Genomic DNA, 19,180 nt, shown 5'->3' with positions numbered 1-19,180 from the left:
CTGGCCATCAACGAGGCCATGGCCGTTGCTAGCTCGCGTCCAGCTCAGGCAAAGCGGCCTGTTCTGAGCAAGGGTTCTTGATGGCCAACCTGCTCCCTCCCGCCCTGTACCAGAGCCTTGGCCTAGCCCAAGATGCACGAGATCAGCTATCCAGCGCCACCGGGCGAAGCGCATGAGGATAAGAGCGCCAGCGACAGCCGTACCGCGGTGCCGAGGTGCCCAGCTGCCAAGCCGAACCGTCGGCGAATGCTAAATGCAGTACAGCAACAAGTCGTCATATACCATCATAAACTATCGTTGCCATTACGAATAAAACTACAATAAGTTTAGATATCGGTACGGTTTGTTGTGTTGGTTCGACATGATCCTCTGAATTTTCTTCATCTTCTTCTTCATCAGCAACAACAGCAAACTGGTTTGCTGAGCTACGGGTTGGCCGTGATCCACTGGCAGCGCCTGTGGGTGGCGCCCTCTTTGGTCATCTACCTTAGCCTGACTGACTTCCTTGGGCCGCTTGGTCTCGAGCTTGGCCGGTTGCTGGGGGGACGCGGGCAGGGTTGACGCTGTTCGTTTGTGAGTGTCTGCTGTGAGCTCTGGCATTGAGACCCTATTGAGCGCATCAACGAGTGGTGGACCGACCACGTGAGCGGGAAGCCTGAGATGGACACGGGCTGGTCCGCTGCACATCCCCGGCGGCGGAAGAACCGCCGAAAGCAGCAACAACAACAACATCATGCACCTCACCATGAGGGACAACATGCTGCAGCCAAATCGTCAGAGGCAGGGCTGCAGCCGCTCGTGAGGCCTCAACCTCGCTCGGCCCCGATGCAGGGGCAGGGATCGCCACTACGGCCGAGTACAGAGCAGTCTGACCCTTTGTCAGGATCGGTGAATGACACAGATGGTTCGCTACCCGCACAAAACGCGACACCTACGCATATCCGCATCACGCACTTCTCAGCCTCGGCCTCGCCCGCACCTGATGAGATGGCAGGCAGCGCTGCAACACTTGGGCCGAAGTTTGAGCCGCTGTCCGAGCCAGCGTCCGAGCCTGAGCCCGAGCCGGCTTCAGCCAAAGAGATGGGGACCGGCCGTTCCCGACCCATTCCCATCGAAATGACGCGCCTGCCTCGTGAGGGAGTGTGGGCCGAGCCTGGTAGCCCCAGCGACTATGAAAGCAGCAGTGCGGGTCTGCGCTCCTTCACCCTGGGCCTCGCTGCCCCTAGCCCTGAGCCAGGCATCAGTTCGCCGGTGCGGCGGGGCGTGCCCTCCTTGGCAGGTCTTGCTGCCTCGCTAGCACCCGCTACCACACCCGTCACTTCGCCGCGATCGCCACACAGCCCATCCGGGTCTCGGGGCGCGACTCGAAGCCCCTCACCACGACCTCAAGCCGCCATCCGAGAGCGTGTGCCGCAACAACACTCGTTCTGGCGTTGGCTGTTCAAGGAAATGGACTATGAAACCGAAGGCAGCTCCTCAACCCCCGACAATTTGACCCCCTCGCCCAATCTACCTAGTTTTGTCTTGATCAGTTTTCTCGTGGAACAGGTAAGAAGCCCTTGGTGGCAGCGTTAGGTGATTGGCTCCAGCGCCCGAACAAAGCATCCGACATTAGCTCACGCTCCTATCATCCATCTATAGTTGTGCTTCTTTGGCGTTTGGTTTTGTTTCGACTCTCTTCTACATGCCTGCATCGTCCTGCCATGCCAGTTGGCGCGCCGCATCTTTTCTGGTCACTTTGCCCGGTAGGCACGCCAACCGCCCAGTTCTCTTTTCTCTTTCTCTCCCCACCATCACGCGAGCCAGATTGGTTCTGATCGCTTGGGGCTGACATGATTGCGAATGGACTCTAGACGTGACATCTTTCCTTTGGTGCAGTTTCTGCTGTTGATCACCGGTTGCTGGCTCCTGACCAAGGCGGACCTGAGGTGAGTGAGATGGTATCCTTCATGTCCTCTTCCCCGTCTTGGTCCCGCCATTCTGGAGTTGCACCTCCTAGCCATCTCCTCACCATCTTTCTGCAAACCAATCAGTTACATCTATCACAACATCAAAACCCAGAGTACAGTCAAGCTTTATGTTATTGTCAACATGTTTGAGGTTTTGGACCGCTTGGCCACTGCCATGGGCATGGTTAGTATCCTTGAGTGGGCCCTCAAAGCCCCTCGTGTATTGCTGAACATTGATCTTGTTTGTTGTTTGCAGGACATTATGCTATCGCTCAGTGGAGCGCTGGAAAGCACCTTTTCAGCCAGCAACGTGCGCAACATTCTCCTGCTGGCCGCAGGTGTCTTCATCTACCTCTTTGTGCATATTTTTGTCATTCTGTACCAAGTCATTGCGCTTTCAGTGGCCATCAACGCGCACGATGCTTCGTTGCTTGCCATCCTGCTCTCCAACCAGTTCATCGAGATCAAGGGCGCCGTCTTCAAGCGGGTCGATGCCACTGGTCACTTTCAGTTCATTTGCTATGATCTGCGAGAACGCTTTCTGCTGATTATGATTCTCGTCATGATTGCCACCCGCAATCTGGCCGAGGTCAGCATGTCGCTCTCTGAGTGCCATCTTCCATCCCATTGCTGCACAGTTGATCGCTCGTTCATGCAGCTGTTCGTCTCAAGTTGTTTCGCTGCACTCAACCACGATGGTGTGCCTTCATAGGTAAACTGGAACGTGCACCATTTAACCGACTGGCTCATATATAAAATTGTGTTTGTCATGTCCTCGGAGATGGTGGTGGATACAATCAAGCATACCTTCTTGATGCGGTAATCAACGTTGTCACGAGCGTTGACTAACAATTCTTTGTGTGTGTGTGTGTGTGTGTGTGTGTGTGTGTGTGTGTCTTGGATCTCATTTTTCGTTTGATGCATCGCTTTAGGTTCAACGACATGCCCACCAGTGTCTTTCATGACTTTGAGGCACAGCTCTGCCGCGACCTTGTCGAGGGGCAAGAGTTGAGCGCCCCTCTGCGCTCTCGGAAACTGGAGTATCGTCTGGGTAAGCAATTGTCGTGCGCGGAGTACAATTCGAGTCTCGTCTCGCCTTTCATCTTTGCGCCACTTCGTCCTCACGTCCGATACGGCTTGCGGTCTTCAGGTTTCACTCCCCTGCCCATCGCCTGTCTGCTTTGGAAGTACCTCTCTGTTGTGTTACCGGACTTGCCCTGGCACTACTGGCTGATTATTCTACCGCCAGTCTTGGGCATTGCTCTCGTGATCAAGGTTATTGATTTGTCATTTGATTCCTTTGAATACCAACAAATGAATTCTTGGCCTGCTTTCGGCTGATGCCGCGCCTGTTTGCCTTGTGCACACCTGCTCAGGTCATCAACCGGTCCTTGCTCCATCGCTATGCGGCATGGCGCCTGGAATCCCTTCAAGAAAAGCAAATGGACGCCCAGCCGCCTCAGAATCGGCGTCACCACCTCGAGGGCAATGTTTACGGCCCATACGACCGCTACCGTCACACCTAGATGCAACAAACGACCCTCTCTGCCTTCAAATGCAAAGCTGGTCGGCCCCCGAGATCAGCACCTGAAAGAACCTGACAGAAACAGACAACCTCGAATTTATCTAAGAAAAAATAATACAACGGAGAGCTTGGCCCCGAAGACTGGATATCAGGTGGTCAGCAGGAGGCTACACCTTTAGCAACAAGCTAGCGGAGCCGTGGCGAGGCAGAGAATCAACCGTATAGTTGTCATCAAAGGTACCGACATCCTTACGAGCCCACATATCACGCACAGTCACAGATTGGCTGTTTGGTAGGCCCAAGCTCGCAAACTAGGGTGGCCGCGCAGCAGGAAAGGCGGGTGAGGCGGAACATGGCTGAACCTGAAAGCAATCAAACAGACCCACCTCGATCTTTACGTCCGACACGGCACTCTCCCCTTCATTGACCACAATCAAGGCGTAAGAGCTGCCCGAAGCCAGGCGCTTGAGCCAACACGAGACGTTGGTGCCTGCTGGTGTAGCAGCCGACACGTGGCGACCTTGGGGTTCGTTGTTGTAGCCCAGGTCTTGATCGATCGCAATCAACTCGGGTGCGGACAGGATGGCCAACGTGTTGTTGCTCGCCCGTATCAAGTCCGTGCCAATGAGGAGCGGGGCAGACATGACGCACCATAGGGCAAAGTGCGAGAGAGCTTCGTCGGCATCAAGACCCGGGTTGCCCACCTCGAGCATATCTGGGTCATTGTAGTGGCCAGGTTTGGCCACGGCAGCCATGGCATCGTTGGCATAGGCGTTGGCCAAGACGCTGGCAAAGGTGGCTTCGAGGTCTGGGCTCGTCCGCCACAGGTTGGCAAGCCCAGCCACCCAAGTTCCACAACCATTGGGATCACCGCATGTTTCCACACTCATAACAATCGAATGATTCTTTTGTGCGTAGCAGTCAGCAAACCCGGTGTGAAACTGGGTCCAGCTGGCGTTGGCATCTTGTGCACCTTCGCACACGTCGATTTTGACGTAGTCCACGTCCCAATCACAAAACGTGGCGGCGTCGATGCGCTCATGTTCGAGACTGCCGGGCCGTCCCTGGCAAGTTCCCGTGCCTCGAGCTGTGTAAACACCAAAGCCAAAACCTGCCGCATGCAGATCCTCGGCCAGTGCGGTCATGCCCGATGGAAAGCGAACAGGGTCCGGCACGAGGGTGCCGTTGGCTTGGCGCGCCACCTGCCAACAGTCATCAATGTTCACGTACGTATAGCCAGCTGCTTGGAGGCCACGCTGCTGCATGGCCTGCGCCATGCTGCGCACAATGTTCTCATCGAGGTTGCACCGATATGCGTTCCATGTGTTAAAGCCCATCCTAGTAATATTGGCCGGGATAGGATGATGTGAACATGCAAACCAAGGTCATGGCGTGTGAACGTGTGTTGAAAGGAGATTGGTGCGACGAACAACAAAGGGATTGTGAGGCGAGAGCCGGGACACTTACGGTGGTCGAACGAGGGGAGTGGCGTAAGGGCGGGATGTAGTTGGCGTGCGCGTCAGCCCAGCTTTGCGCCAGCTGTGGTGTGCAGTCGATGAGCTGAGCTTTGCGGTGGTAGAAACGTTGAGGATAAAGGGCGAGGCTGGGAGGGCATCAACGTTATACAACGCGCATTGCACATAATCTTGCCACCCGTATCGCACGGCCGAGCCACCCGAGGTGGCGAGCAGCACAGTGCTTCCACTGATGGTGGCATCAACATGCTGCCAGCTTGGCGCGCCCTTCTGGTCAGGGGACAGGACCTCAAAGGAGGGTGAGGGGCAGCAGGTGGTGCAGTTGAGGGTACCATTGAAGTACAGGCCTTGGGCGCTCCAGTCGGCAAAGATGACAGCCAGGGTACCATTGCTCAAGCGGCGCACATTCGTGACCACGGGGCCAGAAAAACGCAAAGTGCCGTTCCACTGTTCCTGCTCTGCGTAGACCACGTGCAAGACTTGGGCGGCCATGCGCTGTCCCATCACGTTCTTGGCAGGAGGGTGCACAGGGCCCCACATTGACACGCCGCCGAGATCCAGGCCGACGACCATGCCAGTTGTGTCAGAGGGCCCACGCGTGTGAGGAAGCGTCAAAAGCTGAGCTTGGCGGATCTCCGAGTAGCCCGTTGTGATGTTGGCGGGATCTGTGGGCAAGAGGGACGGTGGCAACTGCATGTAGAGGAATGGCAGGTCGCCGTATCCAGCCCGACCTCGCCAGTCGGCGATCATGCTCTGAAACATGCAAGCGTAGTAGTCGGTGGAATTGGCGCCCTGCGCATTGGTCTCCCCCTGGTACCACAGCGCCATGCGGTAAGTCATCTCAATAACCGGGGCGGCCATGCCATTCCATAGGGCCGTGGGCTGATTCTGCGGGGACGAGCCGGTGCCCCATGCAGGGGCTGCTGGGCACGCAGCAAGGGCTTCCTTGGACATCCAGGCTTCCACGCGCGTGCCTCCCCAGGTAACTTGGACTAGACCAACAGGCATACTGCTGTTGCGCAGGCGCTGCACATCGCGTGCTGTGAGGTAGCACAGCGCACTAAAGGCACCGGCTACATCCGGTGCGTTGAGCGCCCAGGTGCCAGTGACATTGCGGACTTCTGTCTCGGCCGTGTTGTGGCTGACACGAAAGAGTCGGAACTGAGGCCAATTGACAGCATCAGCCATTTCATAGGTGCCGTTGGTGGCAATGTTGAGTGGGAATTCCATGTTGCTTTGCCCTGAGCACAGGTACACCTCACCGACCGTCACGTTGGCCACCGTGACGGGGGGACCGGTTTCCCCGCTCACAAGAAACGTAAAAGGGTTAGCCGTGGGCTCAAGCGGGCCGAGCGTCACCTTCCACTTGCCCGTGGTGGCATCGGCAATGGTAGAGTAGTTGCTCTGGGGGAGCGCCACGGTGACGCGTTCGCCGGGCGAGGCCCAGCCATAGACGTAGGCGAGACTTCCCGAGCCCTTCTCGTGCTGCAGCACCATGTTATCGGAGAAGATGTTGGGCAACTGCACTGCGCCAGATGTCTCCATGGCAAAGCCAAGCACACCAATCAAGACCACAATCCATCGCAGCAAGCGCCCGTCCCTGCCACCGACCATCTTATCAGTGTCCGATTCCACCGCCCCCTTGGCAGCCACCAACAACCAAGGTTAAGATCGAATTCAAGCCACTGACTGATTGGCTAAATCCGATCAGGATCAAACTGATCAGGATCAAACTGCCACACACACACACACACTCACACACACACACACACACACACACACACACACACACACACACACACACACACACACACACACACACACACACACACACACACACACACACACACACACACACACACACACACACACACACAAAACATCAGAAAAACATCAACAACACAACAACAACAACAACAACAACAACGAGCGAATGGCTTTGGGTCTTCTCTATGAACTGCTTGGTAAAAAGGATGTTGGTTTGATGGATCACCAACCGCGTTGCCACTTGAGCCGGATAAGGTGCACTGCCCTGACACACACGCGCATAACGCGAATGATCGTCATCAACCTTAGCCGTGAACTCGGGAAACAACTTGAGGTGGTGCACCACAGGCTAGATTGGATTTCGATCGCAGGTATGAATGGATGCTGGCCAGCCACACAACGGATAACGAACAAGCACAGATTTGGGCTGTCACACAGGTGGATTGCTGGGTTGGAACCTAAACGGCACCCAAGTCGGCCCAAAAACAAATTTGGCATTATGACAAAAACGTTGATGGCTTTGCTTGGCGAACAAGGAGTCGGCTTGCGGAAGATGAGCCGGCGCCTCTGGACTATACAACAGACAGCTTGCGCCGCAACGGCTACGCAGCAAATCAAACCCCCCAAACAACATGAAGAGACCACAATGAGGTGGGCCCAGACACACGGAAGAATGGGCAGGCAGGCAGCCTGGCGCTAACTCGGTTGACGTACTGTGGTTGGTGGAGCCTGTTCACTGGCTGTCAGTGGGGTCTTGCCTGCCCGGTTCTCCAGGCTTAACTGTGCCCCAGCGTCTTGGAGAATTTCCATAATGTCGCCGTAAGCGCGCCCAGCGGCCAAGTGAGCCGGCGTATTCCCGCGCTCATCGGCAGCATTCACATCAGCTCCTTCCTCCAACAGTGCTCGGGTCGCCTGCTCGTAGCCTGCTTGTACTGCCCGGTGAAGAGGGGTGCGTCCCGCCTGTGAATGCAGAAGATATACAGCCGTCAGTACCATCTACCAGCGCTCTATGGTCGTTTGAGTGAGCCCAAAGGGTTTCCGAGCGGCAAGCTAGCGATCACCTCGTCGCGAGGGTCAATGTCAGCCCCAGCCTCAAGCAAAAGCTTGACGGCACGGACGTGACCGTATAGGGCTGCCCGGTGCAGTGCACGTTGACCACCACGACCTGAAGGGTTCCACAGGCAAGAAGATGAACATCAAGTTCAAACGAGGTTGGGCCGACGCAAGTAGATGAGCCAACGCATGCTGGGTGCCATGTGGAGCATCGACTGTGAAGCTGCTTGTTAGACTGACCCACGACTTCAACCATGCGTGTGGAGCGGGCCATCAGCAGCTGCAAGACAGCATCCCGGCCCAATTGCGCAGCCCAGTGTACAGGCGTGTCTCCGTTCTGCCGGACCCGACAAACGCACGTTTGGGCCAAACATTAGGCACAAACGCCGGCCAATTGTACTTGTGCAAGATGAGAGGTCTCGTGTGATGAGGATGCGAGAAAGCAAGGCGCAGTGGCACATTCGCTCCCGTGCTCTCGTACCTTGCTGGGCCGGGCCGGATCTGCGCCCTTTTCCAAGAGAAGGCGCACCAACGGCAGTTTGTTGCCAACCACTGCCCAGTGTAGCGCCGTGTTGCCGTTCTAATTATGCCACGAGAAGTGAAAGGCTGCTTCGACATTTGCGACCGAGTCACGATAGCGTTGATCCTTCTGGCCCCACCTCGTCCAAGGCTTGAAATGACGGCTTGAATACACGCTTCTGCAACCTGAGAGCACCGATGCCGCTGTCAGTCTGATGGACCCAAGAATAAAAGTGGCAAGCCCAACTGAGCTGCAAGGCGGATTCAGTGGAGAGGCTGGTGACATACACACCGTTCGATCTGCTCTTCGTCGCCATGCTCAAACGCTCGCAGGAGCAACTGAACCGAAGGACGGCCCATCCTGGATCGCCCCCGTCCAACCGCCAGCCAGTGGCACCATCCACGGCGCCAACCCCTGACCTCGGCCCACCTCAAGCCTGAGTAATACCACCCCCTTGCACAAATCACCACGCCCTGTCCTCTACCCCATCAAGCCCCCTTCACCCCCATGCCTTTGCCCATGACCGTCCACCAGATGAGAGAGAGAGAGAGAGAGCGAGAGAGGAGATCTGTGTGTTGTGTGTGTGTGTGTGTGTGTGTGTGTGTGTGTGTGTGTGTGTGTGTGTGCGTGTGTTCACCGTCAAAAGCAAATGTCAAAAGCAGTTACACACACACACACACACACACACACACACAGAATCGAGATGGCGGAGGAGGGATCGGCGCTGGGGTTGGCTGGGGGTTTGCTCAAGGCTGCGGCCTTTGCTGGTCGAGCGCATGGAAAGCAGACACGGAAAGGGGATGGAACGCCCTATGTCAACCACCCTATTCGTAGGTGCTTTGTTTTCTTCTTTGTGCGGTTGGGCGTGCTTGTTGGCTCACAACCTCCTCATCAACGCTTACAGAGGTGGCCGAGTTTTTGACCGAGATTGCCGGCATCACCGACTTGGCCATTCTGCAAGCCGCTCTTCTGTACGCCTCAATCGCCGGGTCGCCTGCTCGTACATTGCTGCTCAGTTCTCAACGCCACTCAGATGACTTCTTTGATATGTCAACAGGCATGACGTCGTCGAGGATACCAGTGTGACCTTGGCTGACATTCGTGCTGCCTTCGGTGATCAAGTGGCCGGCTATGTTCAAGAGGTCTCGGACGACAAGAGCTGTACTCGTCATGAACGCAAGGCAGCTGAGATTGAACATGCTCGCACGGCCTCTCGTGGTGCCAAACTCATCAAGTTGGCAGACAAGCTCCATAACCTGCGCTCCGTGCAAGGCACGCCGCCCGCCAGCTGGGATCAACACCGCGCCCATGCCTACTTTGGCTTTGCTTCGGAAATCCTCGAGGCGTGTCGTGGCACCAACGCTGCACTTGAGGCCGCCTTTGAGCATGAGTTGTCCCAGGATATCTCGGTGCAAGGATCCGCCCCGAGCCCCGGGCTCCGCTCCGACTACGTGGCTGGTGATTGGCGCAAACATACGCCAGACGCTTGAGAAAACTGCCAATGTCACAGGGCTGGCAACAACGGCCGTGCCATTTTTGCTGTCCCAGATGCGTGCTTTGCATTACAAAGAAAAGGTTACCATACCATATTGTGTACAGTACCTCATGTGTGTCTTGCAGGTGGTCTCAACATCTCGCGGGAGAGTTTACAGCGCACATGACTGGTATATCAATTCAACTCGGAAGAATCGGGGGGCACTTGTTGTTTTGTGTTGTTATGAGCAATCAGCTGTGGCAAGTTAGGGCTTGGTTGCAAAGCGCACCAAGAGCACTGAAACATTGTCCGAGGCACCCTTCTCCACAGCATGATTGGCCAATCGAGCGGCCACATGTGTTGCCTGCAGTTTGGGTTGGCCAGCCAACTGGTCGTCCTGCTCTGCTTCACCAAAGGCCTTCATGCAGAATTGAATCACATCAGAGGCTGATAGGGTTCCCCACAAGCCATCGCAAGCCAGCACGAGAAAGAGATCCTTGTTGGGGTCCAATGTGCACTTGCTCGTAAACGGCTGGCTGCTGACCCCGAGATGCTTGTAGCGGCCGTCGCCAATTGAACGCGAGACGCCCAGGACGCCTTGCACACGATTGTCCGTCACGCTACCCCCAGCCTTTTGAATGCGTTGGCGCTCCTCGTACACCACGGGATTGTGGTCCTTGGTCAGGACTAGTGTCGCAATGTCCTGGTCGACCAACATCGGCAACACCGATTCAGTGTCGGCCACGGTTGGCGCTTCCTTATAACGCACGAGTATAGCTTTCGCATCTCCCACATTGGCAGTGAACAGAACATCGTTGAGAGCCAGGCACACTGTTGCTGTGCACCCATCCTTCCACTGAGGCTGGCCAGCCCGGGCCAGCGCCAAAAACTGGGCAGCCCCGGACAGATTGACGGAGTGAGCAAAACTACCAGAAAGGCATTCAGGAGCGAGTGATCAACGCCCCGAACAGCATGCCTGCAGATAGCAGATCAGCTGCCGGGCTAGCCTCCGCCCGAGCGATACGTTGGGCTAACCTCACGATCCTCGGCTGCAAAGGCTTGTCCAAGGCTTTTGCGTATCTTGGTTGCGCACTCCTTGGAACCAAAATCAGACAACGATGGCAAATGTGCAAGAATATGCGGCAGCATGTGCTCCGCACAATGATCGGCAGCTCGTCGTCCTGCAGTGTCGCGAGTGGTCAAAGCCAATGGCAGCCCAGGGAACAGAGTGGAACCACCGTGGCCACAAGAGGAGCACGCCCACCAGTGATGGTCATGCCCCACCATCGTCGTGAAAGGCGCCCACAAGTCAATCATCAGCCACAGCCATGAGTGCCGGCATGCGCAGACGGGTTTGCGTTATTTGCAGAGCCAGCCAGCCCATCGTCTTGGAGAAGAACAAGATGCAAGGCCGAGGTACCTGCATGCCCATCAAAGCAGGCAAAATAAGCAGCCGACGATATTCGTGCACAGGCCTGTCGTTGCAGATCTAGCTGCTCCTGAAGGGGAAGCGTGAACGTGGGACCCCAGCGCCGAACGTGTGGGAATGGCAATGAAGCAAGCATGAGCAGGAGGGCTGGGCTTGAAACGATCTGGCGATAGGAAAGTGCTGAACGCTGCACATCAGAGCAGCGCCACATACTTGCACGACGCAGACATCTTCGATGGCCTCTCGGGCACCCCGGCGCTCGGCATGTCCAGCAAAAAACCGGCTCGGCTGAATTTTGGGGCGCTTCCTGTCCCACGGCAAGAGGAGCCGTGAGCAAACCGACCTGACAGCACATACACACACACACACACACACACACACACACACACACGCGCGCGCGCACACACACAGGGCTTATCCCTCGCTCTGACTTACGCTGCCGCCTCGTCATTGGCGGTTGGAGCTGCCATAATGACTTGGTTGCTCGTTTCAAAGAATCAAAGAAAAAGGAAAAAACAAACTTTCATTTTTTTTTTTTTGTTTTTTTGGATGGAACGCATGAATGCGCATTTGAATGAGTTAAGATTCAATTGGTTGGTCGACGACAGAGGTCGAGGCGTGATTCCGCCACTTGTAAAGCAGAAACGGGTTAGCCAGACCGTCAGGCCTGGAGGTACGCTTGCCGGCCATGACAGCGGTCAACACCAAATTTAGTTGTCAAAGCTCGACGTCTGGCGGATATCCCGGGAGGACGCACCCACGGCAACCTCAAAGGTGCCAGAAACGGGGCTCCAAGCGTGTTGCTTGACATCCCAAATCGAGAGATCACGGGGGCGCAGGTCAAAGGTCACGGTGGTTTTGGCACCAGGAGCAAGGACGACCTTTTCAAAGCCCTTCAATTGGCGCGGCGGCTCACCAGCGCTGGAAGGAAAACCGAGGTACAGCTGTGCCACCTCAGCGCCAGCCTTTGAACCCGTGTTGGTAACGGTCACGGAGACGGAAGTCTTCGAGGCCTGGATGTCGCTGTACTCGAAGGAGGTGTAGCTGAGACCATGGCCAAAAGGGAAGGCCGGGGTAATGGCATGGTGGTCGTACCAGCGGTAACCGACCAGCAGGGCTTCGTCGTAGTAGGCTTCGAGGCCATTGTCAAGGCCTGGGTACTGGCGAGTCGTCATGCCAATCTCGTTCTCGACGTTGGGAAAGGTGAGGGGCAGGCGGCCCGAGGGGTTGACTTCACCAAAGATAACGTCAGCCATGGCGTTACCAAGCTCTTGGCCACCCATAAAGCTCACGAAAATAGACTTGACGTCCTCGCGCCAAGGCGTGAGCACGGCACCTGGGCAGGTGATGTGGACAATGGTGTTGCTCTGGTGCGCGGCCACCATGGTCACCAGTTCGTCCTGACCGTTACCGAGGGAGAGGTCTGCGCGGTCCGAGCCTTCGGACGAGGTGGTCGCCACAGCAACGAGCGCGACATCAGCCTTGGCCGCCAGTTCGGCGGCCTCGGTGAGGTTGGATCCATCGCTGTAGTAGATGCATTGCTGTTGGTCGTTGCAAAAGGGTCCGTTGAGGCCTGCGGACGACAACACACCAGAGTCCACATTGTTGTCATTGCTCGGGGTGGAGGTGTGCTGCTTGAAGTAGCAGGTCGATGAGGACTTGGCAAACGACCAGACAAGGCACGAAGCGCTGGCCGAGCACTTGGCGCAGCAGTCATCGGCGTCGCTCGCCGCCACTGAGGGGTTGTTGGGCTGGTAAAAGTCAGTGTTGTTGAAGCGCTGGCCCTGATCACAAGGCACCTTCTTGGGACCGCTGATCCCCAGCGCCTGCATGAGCCCACCCAGGGGTGTGATGACGTAGGGGGGGTATACCTGGCCGGAACCACCACCGTGCACAATTGTGTTGGTGGCAGCCTGGGCGCCAATGACGGCAATGGTCTTGACCGAAGAGCGATCGAGGGGAAGCAAGTCGCCCTCGTTCTTCAAGAGGACGTGTGAAGCCGCAGACAGCTCCCGGGCCACGGCGTTGTGGGCATCCGAGGTCACGTTGGCAGTGATGCTGTTGTTGTTGGGGCGATCAAAGAGCCCCACGCTAAACATGGGCACCAGAATGTTAAGGATGGACTGGTTGACGGCCGACTCGGGGATGCTGGCATTGACCACCATGCTCTTCAGAGTGTCACCCATAAAATTGCCACCCGGCATCTCCTGGTCCAACCCCTGCATGATGGAAGTAGAGTGCGTGGCACCCCAATCGCTGCGTCACCGTGGCAACACAACAACAAGCTGTTGAGTACACACCCATATTTGAGGACCTCTGGGGCAGCCAGCCGGCTTTGAGAGTTTGAGAGCATCATCCTGCGACCAACCTCATGACCCAAAGACGCTGGCCCTTGAGAAGGTGGACGCGGAGATCAGTGCCAAGCGTTTGGTTGTTCTCACAGCTCCAGTAGCCATTGATCTTGTTGTAGCTGCACATGAGCGAGCCCACACTGCACACCCAAGCGCGACCCGTGGCAAGCATGGCACAGAAAACATGGGCATCCCAACAAAGCCAAAACACGATGAGTTGCAACCGAGATGGAAAAAGCATGATGTCAGAAGACGGTTGGGAGATTGGAGGGTCCACAAATGATTGGCACTGTAAAGCGGTGCAAGTGGCGCAGCTTACCCAGCCTCAAACGCACCCTCAAAGGGTGGGTAGTAGATTTCAAAGCGCGTACGCTCGTCCACGTTCTCGCTCACGGTTTGGCGGTTGGTTTCCTTGATGGCACCAGAGCACAAAGCAGTGGTTGTGTGAGCCCAAGAAGCGTACCTGATTTCACGAAGGCGAGGGGGACAAGTCTGGTACCTGGTTATTTTGGACGTAATGCTTCACATTGGCAATGACGCCTTGGTCCTGGATGCCCTTGATGGCCGGCTGGACGATGGTGTAACCAAGGAAGGGGTCCTCGCCTGAGGCATACCTAGCCGATCACAAGCAAGAATCGATGAGCGCGCTGAGTCCACTAAAAGACACAGAGCAGCAGATGAGCTGCTTGCACGTACTCAAAGTTGCGGCCGTTGACGGGCACGCGGGCGACACAAACGCCCGGACCGAGCTGAACATTTGAGCCCTACAACATTTGAAGTGGATCAGAGACCTCGAAATCTTGCAGTCCTTGCAGCTGCAAAGGAAGGCCAGAAGCCAGAACACCAACGCCGTCTCCCCGCCAATCATTCAAAGGAAGATGCGTGGCAGTGTGCTCACCTTGTTCCAGAACTCAGTACCCATGGCCGCACCCCAGGCGTATGTCAGGTTCTTATCCCAGGTGGCCGCCACGGTGAGACCCGAGGGGAAGGCGGTCGAGGTGCCAGCCAGGTCCGTGGCGGGGCGGAAGCCCTGAGGACCTGCGCGGAGGAGCAAGAGAGGGAAGAGATGAGCCACAAAAACGCTTTTGGGAGAGATAACACCACGACCAAGGGACGATCGCATGCATTGGCCACTGAGCGCGAGCGGTTTGAATGGCCAATGATCTCACCGTCATTGAGGTTGAGGGCGGGAATGCCAAGGCGAGTGTTGGCCGGCACGTTGCCCACATAGGGGCCACTGCTACCGTGCAGCATCAAGATCTTCTCATCCAGGGTCATCTGATCCAGCAAAGCTTGGGCCCGCTGTTCGGGATCGGCCTGCTTGGCAGCGGCCAGCCACGTTGGCAGCATGTGAGCAAAAGCCGATCGCACGTCGATACGCTTCAAACAGAACCCATTTCGTCCTTCTCCTCAGCCCCGCACCTTTGGATCCTGCATCCACGGACGATCAGCGAGCGCCACCGCCCCAAAGGCCGCCACTGCCATCAGCAGCATCATCTTGAGCGCTGCCATCTTTCCAGCTCAGTGAACACTCGAGAAAATGTGAGAGAGAGAGAGAGAGAGAGAGAGAGAGAGAGAGAGAGAGAGAGAGAGAGAGAGAGAGAGAGAGAGAGAGAGAGAGAGAGAGAGAGAGAGAGAGAGAAAACATCAACAAAGCAGAGCAGATGACCAAGAGCAGTGTCAGATTCTGAATACATTTCATCTGATAAATTGCTACTTGCTGATAGTCATATCGGCAAAGTGAGAGACCCAAGTGTGTTTTAATTTACACTATCTCAGAGCGTGGTGGGTTGTCTTGCTTTTTTCTGAGCGAACGAGCGATCGACCCGAACGGAGCTGATCGACTGAGCAACTCACACCCGGCAGCATGGACACGGCAATGGATGACGGCAACAACATTGAGGTCATTGATGGTAGGTCATAGGGCTTGGCCATGGAACCATCCCAAGCTGTGCTCTTCTATCCTTGCTCATGTGCTCGCTCCTACGCCCTGCAACGGCGCAGCCTCAGCACAGGACAACGCCGATGGCGCCTCGGAGAAGCCTCGTGTGAGTGGACGCTCCAAATGCCATATGTCTGAGACCTTCTACGAGGCGCCTTGAATGCTCTTTATTGTTAATTCTTCGGCTCACTCCGCTCACTCCGCTCTTGTCATTTGGGATAGATTACGAGCCGGTACATGACCAAGTACGAGCGCGCTCGTGTCTTGGGGGCCCGTGCGCTGCAAATCAGGTATTGCAAATTGCGTACCCTAGTTGGTTTTGGTTTGTCATTTCAAAATGATCAGCCGCCATCTGCAGAATACCTGTGATTCGACGCCTGTGATTCAACGCCGCTCACTGATGTATGCATTCTCGGCTGCTCATGTACGCAGTATGAATGCCCCCGTGATGGTGGAATTGCGCGGTGAAACTGACCCTCTCAAGATTGCACAAAACGAGCTTCAAGAGGGCAAGATCCCCATGATCATTCGCCGCTACCTGCCTGACCATAGCCCCACCAATCCCAGCTATGAGGTAGCAATTGTATCGCCAAACAGGCCCGCCACTCTTCTCAGCCCCTTGCGCACTTGAGTGACTCACTCTTGTCCATGTATTCCAGGATTGGCGCGTGTCTGAGCTCGTGGTTGACCGCATGTTTTAATCAAGGTCTTCCTGAGCACCAGCAAAACACAAAAGCACCTTTTGCCCCTCCTTGCATTCTGGCCTGCTTCCCTGGAAAATAGGCCGAAATCGGGAAAGGGCAAGGTGGAGGTCTGCAGGACGATCTATGCCTCAACCCTTTTCAGACTTGTTACTCCTTGGTTGCCGCGTGCCGAGCGCGCCCGCAACCAATGCATTTGGAAGAGGCAAGATCTTTTCCCCTCTCTCTACGCAGGCTCGCCTTCTTCCAGGACACAGCCACTACAACATTTAAAATCTCTTGATTCCAGCACCGAAAAAAAAAAAAAAAGTCATCGACTGGTAATGATGATAGAAAAATGAACTGACAATCAACTCAAAACTTGTCTCGATGACCGAATCTTGCCCAAGACCTTGGCTGGGGATCCCCCTGCAAAGCATCGCCTTTGCACAGAAAAAAAAAAAAATAAAGAGGGTAGGAGGGCGCGAAGAAAAATAGAACAACAAGTTACAATCGGCAATTTCCATTGACTCAATTACACGTTCTGCTGCCGACATGAGAGGAATCGCTGTTCTCTAATCACTCTATTGCTGACTCTTGAGCTCGGAAAATTGTTGTGCCAAATTACAACATGCCTCAATGCCCTCAGCAGCCTCAGGTGATGCACCACGCTCCTACAAACCAGATCATGCCGGCAACCAGCCGCACACGCCGTTAATCCATGTCTGCCTCTTAAACACATCGTTTTTCAAACCCAAGCGATGCACATACCATCGCACGCAGCTGCTCAACACACTTGTGCATGACACTCATCAAGCCTGTGCTTGCCACCTGCAGGGCCGATGCACGTCCAGTCCAGACACACGAGTGGTCCCCATTAGCACTTTTTAAGCCCGCCTGGTCCTGCAGAGAAAGGCTGAATTTCAGAGTTACGGGACATGCAACATACCAGTTCGTTGGCACGGGTGTCGGCAAAGGCCTCACACAATCCAGAAAAGATGGCATGCAAAAATTCGAGGCGCTCCACAGAAACAGTGGCCAATTCAACCGTATACAAGCCACATAGTTCCGGCTGGACAGCGGCAAAGGCGTGTAAAGGAATTAGGGGCATGGTCAGCTCCCTTCAACAAGGCTCGACAAAAATTGGGGCACAGGAGTGCGGCACGTACTAAAAGGTCATGGTGGTGGCTGCATTGAGCCAGAGCTGTGAGAACGCCACTGGCTGAGATGCGGGTGTGCCAGTCCAGGTGGCCATTGGAAAACGCCTACAGATCATTAGTCAGGTAGCCCAACACGATGAACCAATGGGTCACGTGACTCAGTTATTGTGAAAGATGTAGGTCAATTCAACGTGCGCGATAAACCTCAATAATGTTGCGCAGATCTTCATTTGCAAAGCTCTACAGAGTACCGCGCCCATGATTGGTTAATGTGCACAGGATAATGCGTCGCAGGCTTTCCCATACCCCAATGCCAGTTTATTCGCAGGCACAAGACCGGCAAATAAGGCAAGAGCCAAATGGGTAGCAACGTACCAAATTGCAGGCCAACGCTTCATCGGATAGAACGGCGCGCAGCACCGTCCAGAGAGTTGGTAAGAGAGTCTAAAACATCAAAAGGAAACAGAATCAGATTGAAGGAGATAAGATCATTACGCAACTTAAGACGACCGGTCGAGCGTATGAGATAAATGACGCATGCCAGGTCGGGGAGGTAAGTGGCCTTACCGCTGACATGGAGGCCCATGGCCAGCGATGCATGATATGAAAGCAGCCTTGAGAGAGCACTAAGACGTGTTTGAAAGGTTGAGTGTTTGTTTGGGTGCATGAAACGGAATAACGCGATAGAACATACGCTGAAGTGTGTCGGAAGTGACATCACTCAACATGCCACCAAATCCAAGGTTGGCAATGGCACCGAGCCAAGTCTCGTCCTGACTATGAATCTACACATGAGCGCGCATCAACCGGAGAGAGGCCGTGATAAGGGTGAGCTAGCGGTGGCAATGATTGCGGGCACGCGCGAGAAAAAAAAAAATAATAATTATAATAAAAATAACAATAATTTGGTCGGGAAGAGAAGCGTGTGCCGTCTACTCACACACGCCTGAAGCTGGTTTCCACTTGGATGGACTGCACGAAGCGCTTCGAGTTGCTCGCGTGTGAGTGGACACACCAACAAAGCCAGCTGGAGGGACCAATCCAGGCAACCACAAAGCACCGTGACAGTGAATGCGCACGCATCCGATGGTACGGCACAATGCAAGGCATGCACGGAGACAGTTGGCCGAACGCACGGCATTGAGCAAATTGTTTTGGAGAAGCTCCAAGGTCAGATGCTGGGCAGCCTCAAGCTCGCTCATCACCAAATTGGCCAAGATCTCAAGCGCAAGTGCTTGAACTCGGAGACGGGAGCATGTTGTTTCCACGCGTTGCTATCGGATCAAAGGGAGGAGCGTATACGGAGTATCGAGTCAGCTTGCAAGTACCATGGCCGATGACCACGGCTTGGATAGCCAGCAGCAGCTTACGTGAGCGATTGCTTGCGGATCATCGGGCGTCTCCTTGGCCCGAGCATGAATGGCCTCGGCCGTTGCCTCCCAGGCCGGGCCCTCGATGGCACGCAAAGCGTGCACCAGCACCGCCAAAGCCGAAGGAAGCACCACTGAGGACAGACGGCCCATATTAACGGTAGCGCCTACGATCACAGGTTTGTTGTCAGGCTATGAGCACGCCGGAAAGCCCTGATTGGGCACTGTAGGCGCACACTACATGTGTGCTTGGGGCTCAATAGGCCCCGACTGAATCAAAACTTGTCTTACCGATGGCAGCCAGGCGGGCCAAAATGGCAGGCGGAGCCTCATGCTCCGTGATGGGCTGTTTGATTATGGCGTCCAAAGCCATCGGAATTTCCTGTGGCATGTTAGCCAGCGGGTGGTCATCCATGTCCTCCTCCATATCCGAAGTCAAGGTCAGAAAGAAGGTGGCTGTGGGTCAGGAAGCACGGTGGCCAGGG

The 19,180-nt window shown here is 55.4% G+C and overlaps 6 protein-coding genes across 6 annotated transcripts; 2 read left to right on the top strand and 4 right to left on the bottom strand.

The window, feature by feature from the left end:
- Positions 1-1,171: 1,171 nt before the first annotated feature.
- On the top strand, positions 1,172-3,587 carry MONBRDRAFT_32336 (uncharacterized protein; the record flags this gene model as incomplete). Its single annotated transcript, XM_001745652.1, has 10 exons — positions 1,172-1,251; positions 1,341-1,548; positions 1,642-1,745; positions 1,854-1,928; positions 2,034-2,133; positions 2,206-2,538; positions 2,662-2,768; positions 2,882-3,000; positions 3,100-3,224; positions 3,326-3,587. 10 exons carry the CDS (start codon positions 1,172-1,174, stop codon positions 3,473-3,475), a joined length of 1,401 nt encoding a protein of 466 aa, XP_001745704.1. The 3' UTR covers positions 3,476-3,587.
- Positions 3,588-3,641: 54 nt separating this feature from the next.
- On the bottom strand, positions 3,642-6,832 carry MONBRDRAFT_25259 (uncharacterized protein; the record flags this gene model as incomplete). The annotated part of the gene is made up of 5 exons (XM_001745506.1): positions 3,642-3,785; positions 3,861-4,812; positions 4,942-6,590; positions 6,640-6,682; positions 6,708-6,832. The coding sequence occupies 5 exons, from the start codon at positions 6,830-6,832 to the stop codon at positions 3,642-3,644; spliced, it is 2,913 nt and encodes a 970-aa protein (XP_001745558.1).
- Positions 6,833-8,992: 2,160 nt separating this feature from the next.
- MONBRDRAFT_25258 (uncharacterized protein) lies at positions 8,993-9,779 on the top strand (the record flags this gene model as incomplete). The annotated part of the gene is made up of 3 exons (XM_001745651.1): positions 8,993-9,119; positions 9,194-9,260; positions 9,347-9,779. 3 exons carry the CDS (start codon positions 8,993-8,995, stop codon positions 9,777-9,779), a joined length of 627 nt encoding a protein of 208 aa, XP_001745703.1.
- Positions 9,780-9,948: 169 nt separating this feature from the next.
- MONBRDRAFT_36991 (uncharacterized protein) lies at positions 9,949-11,683 on the bottom strand. Its single transcript, XM_001745505.1, has 5 exons — positions 11,628-11,683; positions 11,406-11,499; positions 11,184-11,262; positions 10,799-10,944; positions 9,949-10,652 (listed from the first exon to the last, which is right to left on the bottom strand). The coding sequence occupies exons 1-5, from the start codon at positions 11,660-11,662 to the stop codon at positions 10,029-10,031; spliced, it is 978 nt and encodes a 325-aa protein (XP_001745557.1). The 5' UTR covers positions 11,663-11,683; the 3' UTR covers positions 9,949-10,028.
- Positions 11,684-11,768: 85 nt separating this feature from the next.
- MONBRDRAFT_32335 (uncharacterized protein) lies at positions 11,769-15,478 on the bottom strand (the record flags this gene model as incomplete). The annotated part of the gene is made up of 10 exons (XM_001745504.1): positions 11,769-12,765; positions 13,033-13,448; positions 13,561-13,683; positions 13,863-13,954; positions 14,043-14,157; positions 14,240-14,307; positions 14,442-14,581; positions 14,713-14,860; positions 14,966-15,063; positions 15,403-15,478. The coding sequence occupies 10 exons, from the start codon at positions 15,476-15,478 to the stop codon at positions 11,903-11,905; spliced, it is 2,139 nt and encodes a 712-aa protein (XP_001745556.1). The 3' UTR covers positions 11,769-11,902.
- Positions 15,479-16,680: 1,202 nt separating this feature from the next.
- On the bottom strand, positions 16,681-19,086 carry MONBRDRAFT_32334 (uncharacterized protein; the record flags this gene model as incomplete). Its single annotated transcript, XM_001745503.1, has 10 exons — positions 16,681-16,839; positions 16,937-16,996; positions 17,115-17,237; positions 17,335-17,430; positions 17,530-17,565; positions 17,701-17,769; positions 17,893-17,951; positions 18,020-18,110; positions 18,696-18,862; positions 18,987-19,086. 10 exons carry the CDS (start codon positions 19,084-19,086, stop codon positions 16,750-16,752), a joined length of 891 nt encoding a protein of 296 aa, XP_001745555.1. The 3' UTR covers positions 16,681-16,749.
- Positions 19,087-19,180: the final 94 nt, after the last annotated feature.

Source organism: Monosiga brevicollis, genomic scaffold (assembly GCF_000002865.3).
Source record: "Monosiga brevicollis MX1 MONBRscaffold_9 genomic scaffold, whole genome shotgun sequence".
In the NCBI taxonomy this organism is placed as follows: domain Eukaryota; class Choanoflagellata; order Craspedida; family Salpingoecidae; genus Monosiga; species Monosiga brevicollis.
This window is presented reverse-complemented; position numbering and strand designations above follow the sequence as displayed.

What these genes read in the sequence shown, in the direction of transcription:
- MONBRDRAFT_36991 (XM_001745505.1), bottom strand. Translation starts at nt 11,662, where the DNA reads ATGGCAGCTCCAACCGCCAATGACGAGGCGGCAGC. An exon ending in CTGCTTTGATGGGCATGCAG is followed by an intron (nt 10,945 to 11,183) that starts GTACCTCGGCCT and finishes GCGACACTGCAG; the next exon opens with GACGACGAGCTGCCGATCAT. An exon ending in TTGCAGCCGAGGATCGTGAG is followed by an intron (nt 10,653 to 10,798) that starts GTTAGCCCAACG and finishes GGGGCTGCCCAG; the next exon opens with TTTTTGGCGCTGGCCCGGGC.